Source organism: Lontra canadensis, unplaced genomic scaffold (genome assembly GCF_010015895.1).
Source record: "Lontra canadensis isolate GAN:19392208 unplaced genomic scaffold, GSC_riverotter_1.0 scaffold99, whole genome shotgun sequence".
Classification (NCBI taxonomy): domain Eukaryota; kingdom Metazoa; phylum Chordata; class Mammalia; order Carnivora; family Mustelidae; genus Lontra; species Lontra canadensis.
This window is the reverse complement of record NW_022631093.1, coordinates 6,160,932-6,174,423: the sequence shown is the minus strand read 5'-3', so window position 1 is coordinate 6,174,423 and position 13,492 is coordinate 6,160,932. Positions and strand designations below refer to the sequence as shown.

General features: G+C 49.1%; 1 protein-coding gene across 2 annotated transcripts in view; it reads left to right on the top strand.

Annotated features, from left to right (window-relative positions):
- SPOCK1 (SPARC (osteonectin), cwcv and kazal like domains proteoglycan 1) overlaps positions 1-13,492 on the top strand; it is a 500,079-nt gene that overhangs the window by 370,653 nt on the left and 115,934 nt on the right. For both annotated transcript variants that reach the window (XM_032837572.1, XM_032837571.1), the window contains one exon: positions 2,770-2,896. In XM_032837572.1, the coding sequence (XP_032693463.1) occupies positions 2,770-2,896 (127 nt within the window). The remainder of the gene's footprint in view (positions 1-2,769; positions 2,897-13,492) is intronic.

Here is a 13,492-nt window from a genome sequence, read left to right as displayed (position 1 = left end):
TGTTGTTGTTTTTAAAAATTTTATTTATTTAACAGAGATCACAAATAGGCAGAGAGGCAGGCAGAGAGAGAGGAGGAAGTAGGCTCCCTGCTGAGCAGAGAGCCTGATGCGGGGCTCAATGCCAGGACCCTGGGATCATGACCTGAGCGGAAGGCAGAGGCTTTAACCCACTGAGCCACCCAGGCACCCCTGAACTCAGTTTAATAGTGAAATTCAGGTCCAGGAGTAGGGATGGCCGTGTCATTAACCAGTCGTTAATAGGTGATTCCGTTTCTTCTTCAAAGCCATTGGCTTGGTGTTCACTTCTCCCTCCTCTCCCTTTGGTTCAGCTCCTCCTTTCCTCTGGGGCATCCTTGTATGTGGTTATGTCTGCACAAAGCTGCTCACTCTTTGGGCTTGATAGCCTCTTTCTGGGAACTCATAACAAGAATTGCTTCATCACTGGCCATGCGCACTGGGGACTGACCCAGGAGAGGGGTCGCCAGATGCCAGAGGCGCTCCCTGTATTTGTGGATTCATTATCAATGTCAGACAGCCTGCCGTGTGAATGATGATGAATGTGCAGCGTTCTGCTGAGGGAATCCGGGACTCTCGGATTCACCCCTTGCCAATAGCCCGCTCTGCCGCTGCGTGGAGTCCCATCACCCATGCTCCCATCTTCTCTAGTCCAGAACAGACCTTGAAGGAGTCAAGTATGTTTGGCAAAGGATCCTAGGAGACCTCATGTCCAGGTGATTTAAGAATGCAGACGTTTTTATTACAAACACATCAGGACAAGGTGGGCAACTCCTACAGAAGCAGAGAGGCATTGGAGAGAGGGCCACCCCCGACGAACACATAGGTGCCCCCTAGGAAGTTTCAAATTAGTAATCTAGGCGGGGCTGACAGGGGCCACAGAAGAGAGATCCATCCTTGGTCCCTGTGCAGCTGTGTCAGTATCATGAAAATCATAGGCCTGGCCACCAGTTGTCTTCATGACTTTGGCCAAGGCTCTTACCCAACTTGGGCTTCACTTCTCACCATTCGTAGACTGAGCAAGCTGAACTAGGGAGGTGATCTCATGGCATCCTTGCGGGACCTCCTTTTTCAGTTCCTTGGCTGGACAGGCCCAGCCCTCTGGCCTTGCCAGCCTGGGATCCCCCTCATGGCCCCAAAGGTTATGGTGTGGATTCATGGTCAACCTCAAAGGTAGTTTCCCAAACAGACCTTCCTCCTTGGACTGCCTCCTCCAGAGTGTCTAGGGAAGGTTGGAGGTAGGGTAAAAACCAGGTTGGGGGGGGCGGTACTCTTCCTAGATCGCTTTTCTTTCATTTGGAAGGGGGGGGTTACCTCAGACTCCAAATCCAGATCCATATGGAGCTGGAGATTTGTTCCCCAGCTAGTAGAAAAGCTTTCCTTCTGTGGCCCCATGAATTCTTCCAGAGACTTAAATGCCATTCCAAGTCTCGGGCCTTGAAATGAAATCACCTTTCTCTGGCAGTGGTAGTTTCATCCTCTATACCCCCATCTATTATTGGGGCAAATACCAATTATGTTAAATGAGCTGATGCATGTACTCAGCATAATGCCTAGACAACTCATATTTTTGTGGCCTTCTGGTGTCTAGGCATTTTACTGAGTTCATGTATCAGCTCATTTACTCCTCATGCCACCGGCTTGAAGTAGATTCTGCTTCCCCCCATTTTACAGATGAGGAAACTGAGGCTCACTTATAATTCCAGGGTGACATACCCTGCCAAGATCACACAGTGAGTAAGTGGCAGAGCTGAGATTTGTACTTGATGCTTTGTGACTCCAGAGCCCAAAGGTTAACCACCAGGCAGCACTGCCAAGGGAGAAACACTGGCAGGGCACCACAATCACCCGGTGGATGGACTGTCCAGAGATGCTCCTCTTCCCGCTGGAGCTCACGCCACAGCCGTGAGAGTCACTCCTTGCACTTCGTGGGGGAAGCAGCTGGGTGACAAGAAGAAGGGCGTAGTCGCTGCAGGCCTTTATTTCAGTGGCTCACGATTCAGGGGTGGGACATAAGCCACATTAGGGGGGACATAAGCCACATTAGGGTGGACATAAGCCACCCTAATAGCACCATTTGTCATTATGACACAGGTTAGGTTGGGGGAAACTGGAGCTGGAATGGAAGAGTAGAATTCTGGTTATTTTAGCAGTTGAAAGTGACATCACATCAGAACCTCTATAGAATGGCACATTGGAAGCTGGACCAGAATTGCTTCCAAATGTATCCAGGGATCGTTTGCTACAGCTGTGATAAAGTCGTTTGGCTGTTTGGGGAGATGCGCTTCTGTCCAAACCGCTGTCTGGGTTGTGTGTGTGTCAGCCCGCTGGGAAGGCTGCCCGTCAGCCCCGGAGGAGGGAGAGCTCCGGGGTGCTGTGCCTGGGTGGCCGGACTTGCCGCACCCTGGGCCGGGGGGGGGGTGGCTCTGGGATGCTAGGGCGGCCGCTCCCTCAATGTTTCTTTGAGTGCGCTGTGAATGTCTTTCCGTGTCACCGAGTCATGTTTTCCGTTTTTTCTCATGGTTGCATTGTTGTCTTTGGTCCCGTGGTGGGTAGATCCGGGGTTTTCAGAACAGACCCTCTTGTCCCTGTCAGCCCCTACACAAACGGGAACACTCGCAAAGGCCTCCAGGATGCACCTGGCTGTTTGACCAGCCTTGTTGTTGGTGGAGGGTTTTTCTCCAGCCAACTTGCAAGTGAGACCTGTGGGGACCAGAGCTTCAGTGAACTCACTTCCACTCTTCTCCTCTTTAGGCAAAAGAAGGGGAGCGTGGCTCACAAACACTGGGTCGGACCCTCGAATCTGGTGAAGTGCAAGCCGTGCCCCGTGGCACAGTCAGCCATGGTCTGCGGCTCCGACGGCCACACCTACACTTCCAAGGTCAGTCATCCCCATTCTTTTTTCTTGTCATCAAGAGTATCCCGTGACTGCGTGTTCTCCCTAGTCTCTGCACCAGCATGAGGGCCCATGGCTCCCGGTGGGCTTTGGGCCTCGCCCTTGAGAGGCTGCTGCACGGGGAGGCTCTCTAGTCAAAGAGACAAATGTTACCTCCTGTGGAACTGCAGTGATCCAGGGCTGTGGGGAAAGGAGGGTTCTGAGGGTGGCGTGTGATCCTGAAGTCAATCCCGGCAGGCTTCCTGGAGAAGGTGAGGTAGGAAGCGGTCCCAAAGGTTTGAGTCCTATAGCTGAGCCAATGGGTGTCTCTGGAGTTCACTGTAAGTTGTGGCCACCCGTCTCCCACAGCTCAAGCTGCAGTGCTTCTCTCTCTCCTCCTGTTGTCTCCGTGAGGCTCACTTGCACATAGATTCTGGGGCTGAAGACAGTGGCCATCAGCAGCACCCTGGCTGCCTGTGGCCACACTACCATGTGGTTGTTGGGGCAGGTCCCATCTTGGTCCTTCCCCCTTTGCACACAAAGGTGACAGCATCTGTTCCTATGAGCCCCTCACCGTCCTAACTTTTACACCATGGAGATCCCCCAGGGCTGTGGGGGAGGGCGGCTTACTGCTTGCTGTCCTCAGAGGCTTCTTTGGGTTATTTCAACACTGTGCCATGCTTTCCTGCTGATTCTCTGTTACACAGATGATATATTTTTGCTCACTGAAAGAATTGTATCCTCTCAGATTTTCACATTTTTCTAACTAAAAGGGATATGTTTAACAAAACAGGAAGCCAGAAGGTATGTCTAGCTTGTACTCAGGCCCCTGTAATCTGCTTTTAGGACCTCAATATTGTAATCACTCTTTGAGCGTTCGTTTCTTCTTTCAACACATATCCCCTGAGCCCGCATTCTTATGTGCCAAACTCTGTTCCAGGTACTGTGGAAACTTAGAGTGGAAATAAAAAAAGTTCACTCATCTTCATAGCCAGAGTTAGGAATCCCTATGTCCCCAACCTCAGACCTGCTCTGGGAACTAGAGCTTTTCTGCCCAGGGTCACAGTCAGTAAATCCTTGTGAAAGAGCCCAGGTCGGCTCAGTAGACCCACCCTGGCCCCTTCCCTTCCTTTCCCTTCCCCTGATGAAATCTGTTTGAGATATTTGTAGTAGGAGGGCTTGCTGCTGGTACCCTGCATACGTCTGGAATTGTGGGGTTTGGGGGAGGGGGTCATGACTTTGTTCTGTCCCCTATTCCACAAAGGCAGATGAAGCCAGCATTGTCTTCCACCTAAAGCCCAGCTTCTAGGGATGTGAACAGTCACCTGGAGATTCTGCTGAAATGCCCCTTGTGCTATAGCCGGTCTTGTGTGGGGACTGAGTTTCTGCATTTCTCACAAGTTCCCAGGTGGTGTTCATGCTGCCAGTGGTTGGACAACACTAGGCAGTGAGGACTTTGGTTTTTAGAGACCCCTCCAGATAGATCTCATTATCTCCCATCTGCCCTTCCCCTGCCTCCAAAGGCCATTTCTGCATGACGGAAGAGGTGGGGAGGATTCTGTAATACAGGTCTGTTTGTGTGTCTCCCCCTCTTAAAATGCTTGGGTATCTTTCCTCTTCCTGCTGAAACTAAGCCCAGACCTGTTCTCGTTACTAACAGAGCCTTCCAGAGTCAGCTGCCTTCCTACTCCGTTGTCACTCCTTACAGAAATTTCCTTCCTTTCACTGGTTCAGCACGTAGTTTGTGAACACTTCTAGCTGTTCTAGGCCCTGTGCAGAACATGGCAGTGGAGAACAGGGCAGGTACCGTCCCAGCCCACTTGCAGGTTGCAGTCTGGTTGGGCAGACAGAAATAAGTAAGTAACCAAACAGATAGATCTGTGCTTTGAAATTTGGCAAGTGTTACAATGGGGCTGAATGAGATAGAGAGAGAGAGAAAGAGGGGGGATGCTTTGTAGGGGATGGTGAAGGAAGGCCTTTCTCAGGAGGTATCCTTTAATTAAGAGTGAAGGGTAGAATGATCTAGACAGAGAATAGCTTGGGCCAAGGCTCTAAAGCAGGTTGGTGTGTGTGAAGAAGGAAGAGAATGCCTGCCTGGCTGTCATATTGGGGGACCGGGAGAGAGGGAAGGCGAGAGAACAGTCTAAGAGGAGATCTGTAGCTGAGGCTGGAAGGTGATGGTGCCGTCCGGCAGTGCCTGGCTTGGGGGACATTTGTTACTGTAGCAGCCGCCTTCTCTGTGTCTGCTTCAAGAATGTGAAGCTGCAGAGACAGAAACAGTGCCTGTCCCCACCTCCACCAGGCACAGGACGCTGTGTGTGGTGGGTGCTCAGTGAGTATCACGGACAAGAGGGGAGCCTCCAAGGACTCGGGCTGAGATGGAATGGCAACAACCCAGTCTGTGTAACCCATCTGGGCTCAGGAGTGAATGGATTGCTGAGAGCTTAGTGATGGAGAAGAATAAGCTGTCCCCTCCCTGGGCCAAGTCGCTTAGCTGAACAGCCAGCCCAGGGCTCCAGCAGAGCATCACAGGCTCCTTGCAGTGCTTTTCTCTTTCTGAAGGTCCAGTTTGCACTGTTCCAGATTATTCCCTCCAGCTCCGGAGCAAACGGTCTGATCCTCGAGCCTGAGATTGGAGGCAGGCCCCGAAATGTCAGTGGGTGACCAGGGCTGTTGGGACAAGTGGCGTGTTGCACATCAGAACCAGCCAAAACCTGCCCACTCGCCTCTGTCTCTCATTCGCGAAAGGAGCTTCAAGTGCCGGCGCCCTGTGACCCCCAAGCTACAAGGAGCGGTAGTAACCTGTCAGTCGTGGCTTGAAGTGCTGTCAGTTGCTCAGGGAATGTCTCTGGAAATGCTTGCTGGTCACAGCCCCCTGCAGTCTGGGCCGGAGAGTTGGCTTTTTGATAGAGAAGGTTGCCTCCTCACCGGTACTGATAAATAGCTTGTCTATGAGGCAGGATTGGGGTTTGGAAGATTCCTCAGAAGAAGTGTGACTTCCAGATACTGCTGGGCCCTCAAAGCCTTCATTGGCCTCAGCCCGCTGTGGCACTGGTGTCCTTGAATTCCAGCACCAACTGAAAGAGAGTCCTCAGTTTCCCAGACCTGCTCAGCTGTCTTTTCCGGAAGCAAATGAAGAGACCTAAAGCATTCTTACTAGGAGCCGTAGTTTCATTCTCCCCATTCTGCGTATGGGGTATACTGAGGCCCGCAAAGCCATGGACAGCAGCGGAGTTCGAAACCCAAGGTTGCCTGCTTCCATGTCTGTAATCAGCTGCCTCTATCTGAAGTTAAAACAAAGGGAAGGAGTCAGGGAGGGGTAGCACTGCAGTGGAAAATGGTGTGGGAATTGGTCTTTGGCATTGGACCAATAGTTTTCTACCTTATTTGAACTTCTGTAGCATTGGCATTTTCCTTGTCCTGAAGAAACAAATCAAATAGTAGTCCGTCAGTAGCCGTGTGTTGACTGCTTTAAGATCTCTGACCCTGACGATGGTTCTAAACTCCAGTGGCATTCAGCAAGGCTCCCTTCCAAGGGGGATGTTCCAGTCTGGTCTGGTTTACTACTTGAAGTATTTGAATTATCGCTCCCAATGTATGGCCACCTTTTAACGGAGATTTAGGAGGACATTTTAGTCTTATAGACAAAGCTGTTGGAGGTCCAGGAGTAGATGGTCATTTAATAAGAGTGAATGTGCATTCATGAACTCCATCCCCTAGAATTATGGCCTTTTCTGAGGTCATTGGGGTCAGGAAACAAAGGATAGATGAGACCATGAAACATGTTTAACAGGAGGGATTTGATATTTTAGGTCAAATTCACAGAAATTAATGTTGGCAAAATACATTGCTGCTTTGGTCCCCATCATCATCAGGGAAACCCATACCCCCTAGTAAACGATCACAGTACTCCATGGGGAGTGTTTGCTCTCTCCTGCATGGATCTGAAGACTATGGGATGCACTGTCAGGAGGAAGGAGGAGCCCACACGTCAGCTCTGCTATGGCTGCTGGGTGTCTGTCTTCAGGTGACATCGTGTGAGCTTTCCTTCTGCTCCTACACCCATAACGGTCAGACAGGCGTAGAACTTAGGAGCAGCCCCCATCTGTGGCAGAGCTTCCCGTGTCCCAGCGTTGGGGACACCACTCAGAGATTGATGCTGCCCTCCGGGATCAAAGATAAAGTGAACAAGAATGCACAAAGCCTAGGTGAAGGGATATGAGATGTTTCTGGCAGTAAATGTTTATTCAGACTCTGTACCCCTAAAAGAGAAGGAACAGAAAACCACTAGGGAGGATAGACACATTGAAGGCCAGCCCTACAGCTCATCTGAGCATCTGATACAGACCTCGTCCCTTGACATGGGTTTGAGACTGTATCACCCTAGTCATTTCATGGCCCTTGATGTCACGTTCTCCCTGCCAGGAAAACTGAAGTAGTCTGGAAACTCAGTCACCATTTATTTTCTTTCATGCTGTGTGTCAAGCATTGTCCTACTTGCTGTGTTATGGCAAAGGGCAAAGCAGACAAAGTTTTCATGGAATTTGAAGGTAGGTGAATGGGAAAGCAGTCACCTTCTGTTAGCAGAGATGGTCCGCTGAGGGACATCCTGGGTGCGGCAGGCCACAGAGTGAGGCCGCCTCCACTAGTCTGAAGGTGTGAATGGATCTTCATAGTGGAAGTGATGGTCCCACTGAGAGCTTAAGGCTGGAAGGAGTCAGCCAGAATAAGAGTGGTGTGGGGTCAGCTCATCCATCGGATGGGAGTGGGGGTGGGAGAGAGAGATGAAGGACAGCATGGCCCCTTGTGGAGCTGGTGACAGTGTCGGTATGACTGATCACACGTGGGCCAGGGACCGGGGCTTAGCTACAGAAATGAGGCTGGAAAGTAATCAGTGGCCATTTCTTCAGGGCCCTGAAGGCCATGTAAGGGGGCTGGAGTTTGCCCTGTCGGCCCTGGGGATCCTGCTGAGGGTTTCTGGTTTCAGATTCACTTATGCTGGCTGAAGGGTGGGAACGCTTAGGGCCAAGACTGGAAGCCTGGTGGCTGTGAGGGCCTGCTGCTGGGTGCGCAGCTTGGATGTGCGTCATCATTGCAGAAATGGGCAGAAAACCATCTATCGAGACATTCTAGTCCTAGACTCCCTAGTCCCAGCTTATCTTGGGGATGGTGTGGATTTCGAATGCAGAAAGTCATTTCAGCTCTCAACTCAGCAAGAGGTCTTCTTTGCCATCCTAGTCCTGGTGGGACTTGCAAACCCTCCTGCCAGCACCTTCATGGCCTCAGCCTGGGCCTGCTGGGAACGCCTCACCCGTGAACCCCTGTGCTTCCTCTCCTTGCCATCCACATAGGAGGATTGAAGCTTATTGGGGTCCTGGCTGCCAGCTGTTCATCCTGTCTGTGTGCAGAGGGGTTGCACAGGCACAGCCGACCCAGTCCAGCGGCCTGGGCTTCAAGTGGACAAGCTTAGCTTTCTTCCCTCTGGATGGGAGAGCTGTTTTAGAAACTGGGGTGGCCCTGGGGTCCCTGGCAGCTAGGAAGGGAGAAGGGCCCGGATGCTCCACATCCAGTTTGTGGAGGAAAGGCCTCTTTTAGCAGGACTTCATTGAGTCCCCTCTCCGTCTGGACTCAGTTGGCCAAAGCTCAGATGTCAGGGCTAGGACTGCTCACTTCCCAGTGAGAAGCCACCAGTGCTTGTCCTGACCTCGAGGAGAGGCCTCCCCAAATGGAGCTGGGAGCCCCTGAGTGCCAGCTCCGTCCTCCCACCTCAGCCTGGCTATTGGTAATTGGAAAAGAAGCAGACAGACACCCTTCTGCTATCTCCCCCCAACCCACCCCAGAACGTTTACTTCCTTAATCACTGTTAAACAATTAGCAAATGGCTCATTTATGTCTAGCCGCAAAAGAGAGGCAGAGTTAAGAACCGCTGTGGAGGAAAATGTTTCTCCTCTGTTCTGAGTGTGCACACACGAGGGAGGGGGAGAGGGGGAGCTTGCTTTACAGGCTTGCCATTTCTTTCAACATATTGTCGCTGCAGATTATATTATTTTCAGAGTCATCTTAATAGTTTCCAACAATTGCTACCAAGTAAAGGTCATGTTTGAAGTTCTTGGCAAATGGAGTCTCTGTTGGCCGGCATTTCCCGTGCACAGGCTGTTTGGAGGGTTAGAGCATTCCAGAATGTGCACTGTAAGACTCTGCATGATAGCGTTGAGCTCACTGCCTCTTCCCGATCTCCGCCAGGCTCCTGGGGCCCTGTAACCAGGACAGGCATGAGACCTTTTTAGGTACAACAACTCTTTTTTGTTTTGCAACAGAGTGGAGAGTGTGAGTATTTTGGGGGTGTTTTTGATAGCCCTGTCTCCACAGAACCTGCTGGATGAGGACTGTCTACATTGCCAATAGCTTGTTGGTGAGGGCCTTGGTTCTGGCTGAGCAGAAAGTCAGAGGATGGGCAACGAAAGATGGCAGGCTTGTGTTTACCTGTTCTGTGCCTTGAGGAACTGGAACACAGTGGCAGTAGTATTGGCCCAAGGAAAAGAGGACAATAGCAATTAGGGGAGCCATTGGATGTGCCCAATTGGTGGCCCTGTGGAGGGATAAGAATGGTTAAAAATCCCAGCCTCATCCCCGTGTGCTGTCAGGTAGCAGCAGGGGGAGAACGCAGTGGTGTGTCTGTGGACCACGTGGATGCCAGCGGTCTGTGGAGGGGTTCCTGTGGTAGGTTTTCTGTTGTTTTGATTTTCTGTTTCTCAGAGAAAGCCAGCAAAACAGATTTTATGACTTTGGACGAAGAGTCCATGGGTCTAACCAACTCTCAGGGGTTGTGTTTTACATGTTAAACAGTTTAAGATTCGGGGACACATCTCCTAGGGCAGGTGCCCCCAACTTTGCCTTTTCCATTCAGGCCTCATTCATTCTCACCCTCCTTTCCTCGGTCAGGAGCAGTCAAGTATCACTTAGAATGAGAGCTGGAATTCAACTCTCGGTTTCAGTAGAATTCTTGCTCTAGTTTTGTTATCTTCCCCACTTCTCCTTCACAGGGTTTTGGAAGAAGCAAGTATGAATAATACGTAAACTAATGATTGTGTCTATTTAGGAGACAGGGTCTGATTGCTGCAACAAAACCCCCATGAAACAGAGGCTTAAACAGGATGAGGTCTTACTTCTCTCCCGCGCAAACATTCCAAAGCTAGGCAGCCCGGGGCAGGTCGCTGACCAGGATCCTTTCAGCTTGTTGCTCTTTCTCAGCAAATGGAATTGTTGAGGGTCTGCATCTGGCATCCAAGGTGGCTGCTGTGCCCCATCCAGAAAGGAGGAAGAAAGAATGGGGGCACAATTCAGAAGTCACCAGTGTGCTGTTGGATGCAACTTCATCGCGAGGCTCCATGAGGGTGCAAAGAGGTCTGGGAAATGTAGTTTTTATTCCAAGCAGCTCTATGCCTAGCTAAAATTTGAACATTAAATAATCAAAGGAAGGATAGAGTGGATAGTGGGGTTACCGATCAGTCTCTATCCTGGTGATATTTTGAATAATCCTAATCACTACAAGAACAACAACAAAACAATAGCACTTAATTATTAAATAGGTATCAAGTACCATGACCTTGTACTAAGAGCCATAGTATTGTACTTCTCTTTCTCCATCCAGTTTCCACAACAAACCTATGAGGTCGTACTTTTATTAGTCCCAAATTAAAGATCCAATCATTGAAGCTGGAAAACTTTTCCAAGGGTGGCATAGCTCTTAAGCAGCAGGCAGATCCTTGAACTCGGGTCTAACTCTTGAGGCAGTCTTCGATGAATGGGAAGCCGTCTGAAAAGTAATGTAAAGTAGCAGCTGTATCATCAGGACCCTTTTGATTTCGAGTGACAGAACATAACTTACACTCTGCCTAATCCCCAGATGAAAATTTTCTGCCATATAAGGCTGGAAGCATACTGGGGTAGGCAGACCTCAGAGAAAGAAGAGGAAATTCAGTGTTGACAACATTGCATTTCCTTCTGTCTCTCTTTGTCTATATCTGCTTGGCTTCATTCCGCAAAGAGGCTTTCTCCCCTTGGCAGAATATAGGGGAATTTTGACAGCCCCGGATTCATTTCTTCTCCGCCTCGAAACTTGAAAGGCATTTGCCAGTGTCTCTGCTTCACCCCAGGGAAGGATTCCACCGTGGCTTTCCGAGTCCTATGTCCATCCTTTAATCAAATGCCGGGTCACGTGACCTTCTTCCTCCCTCCCGTTCACTAGGATCAAGGGTAGTATTTTTTTTTCAGAGGAGAGGGAGGGCAAGATTATTTTCTGGATTGAGGGAAATTTAAAAAGCAGTGTACTACATAATCATCTCCTAAAATGTCAAATAGAAACTCATTAAAGGCTTTGGCTAAATGACACTAGCTTGAGCCCATAAGAATATATTAAGGCCATCTAGGTTTCTGTGAATGACAGGCGGAGATGGGTGTCTAAGCCAAGTCCATACCAGACATGTTAGTTAGCCAGTTAAAGAGAAAGTTCATGCAAAATAGAGTCAATTCAGCATGATTTTAACTCCGGATTCTTTTCAACCATTTGGCCTAATGTTGTAATCCTTCCTTCTGATCTTGTGGCACATCTGTCCTCAGTTATATTAAGCATTTATTTCTTCTTGGAACATGCCAAGATAACACGGGCTTTTTGGCTCCGGAGGATAAACTTTCAGGCAAAATGGTTATTGTGACATTTTCAGGAAGCACAGATGTTCAAACACCGTCCGTGGTGAAAACGCATCCACAGAATTTACACAGACTACTTCCACATGCAGATTAGTTATGAAGTTACAGCAGAAGGAAGCAATTCAGCTAATTATTTTACTACTTATTTCTATGTTCTATATGCAAACATGCATTTAACCAAGATGGGAAGAATAGGTATTCATTTCTGCTTCTCAAATGCCCTGAATAGGATGCCATGTAATTAGTTAACGCTTTTGTTAAAAACATATTAGGAAGAATAACCTTCTTGTTGTCGGTTCTCTTGAATGCACAATTAAACCATTTGATAAAGCAATTACCTGAACACAATTATGTTCATCCTCACTCCATCAGGAGATGAAATTAAGGATTAGGTAAAATTGCAAAGCTCATGAGATCTCTGCCAACCCTTTCCTTAGAAGACAGGAAGGTCCCTGGCCAGTGTGAATCTGCACAGTGCTATAAATCTAATTAAATCATTACAAAACAACTTTAATTAACTTCACAATAGTACTGCTTTTCTTCTTCCTTAAAAGAAACAAACAAAATATTCCCTGTTGGTGTGCTGTCAGTTGGGCTTCTATACCACATGTTCCAAGAGAACAGTGGAGCCCCATACAGGGGTAATGCTCCTAGAAACTGCTCTCATTGTCTGAGTCTTAGGCTAGTACCATCTCAGGCTAGCTGGTATGTCACGTGAGGGAGTGAGGTAGGTTAGAGTTTAGCATGAAGCGATGCCATAGCCGCATGTCAAGGGAAATGGCTTTAATGACGCTATTGCTTTCACCAAAGCAAGTTGTTGGGGTTTTCCCCTTTCTGAACCCAAATGGAGCAGTCCTGCACGTTTACATACAGTTGTATGGAACAGAAATGCCTCATCCTCTTGTCAAGGATCTTTCTTGAGATGCTAGCTTTTGTTCAGTACTGTGCTTAGAACACCAGACTTCAACATCAGGGAAGACCCTATGTCCAAAAGAGCAACTTTCCTAAGTTCTTATCCAAAGGTACTGAGGACTGCTTTGAGACCCACCTCTCTGCAAAGGCTGGCTGTGTCCAGATGAGAGACTAGGGGCTACAGGAACCCGGAGACCTGGACTAGACAGGTCAGATGGAGCACATGATAAGGGCTTGTTTGCTTTCTCCTCTCCTAGTAGAGAGATCAAAAGATACTGCTGGGCGTCAGCATGGATGGGATGCCCCAAAGTTGGTACCGAGCCAGGTCTCCTACACCTGTCATGTTATGATCCGTGTTTCCTGCTGGCAGCTCTCTAGAAGAGCCGCCTTAACCCTCTGGTGAGCACACCAACATCCCACCCAATTCCCTGGCACCTAAAAAGCAAGATAGAGGTGGAATAGAGAGGATGCCTCCTTTGTTTTTGTTTGCTGGTTTGGTTGCTTGGTTTGTGTTGTGTTGTGTTTTTGGTTTTTTTCTTTTTTTGCCTTTTAACGTACATGAGAAGATAGAAGGGATTCGGCCCCCTCCTACCCACTTCTACCCCCTCCAGGAAGGGAATAACCATATTCCTGAGAGTTCGGCTGTGAGGCTCAGCCTAAACATCTCAGTGAAGCTTCTGTGAGTCCTTCATGCTACGTCCAGCCATTTCTTTCTTCTGAGCTCCAGTAGCACTGGGTCTACACTCCTGCGGGCATATTTGTTATACTGTCTTGGCATCGTTCATAGGTAAGTGTATGTCTAGCCCCTTGATGAGCTGGAAAGCCTGAAAACTCTGACACAGAGCCCCTTGATAGAATATCCTTTTAAACAGCTGAATTTATAAGATGTAAGGGAGATCCCTAGGATGTCCTCAGTGGATCCTGACCACTGCCTTGGGACTCCTGGGGCATTGGATGGTAGCTGGTTGCATCAAGAGTTTT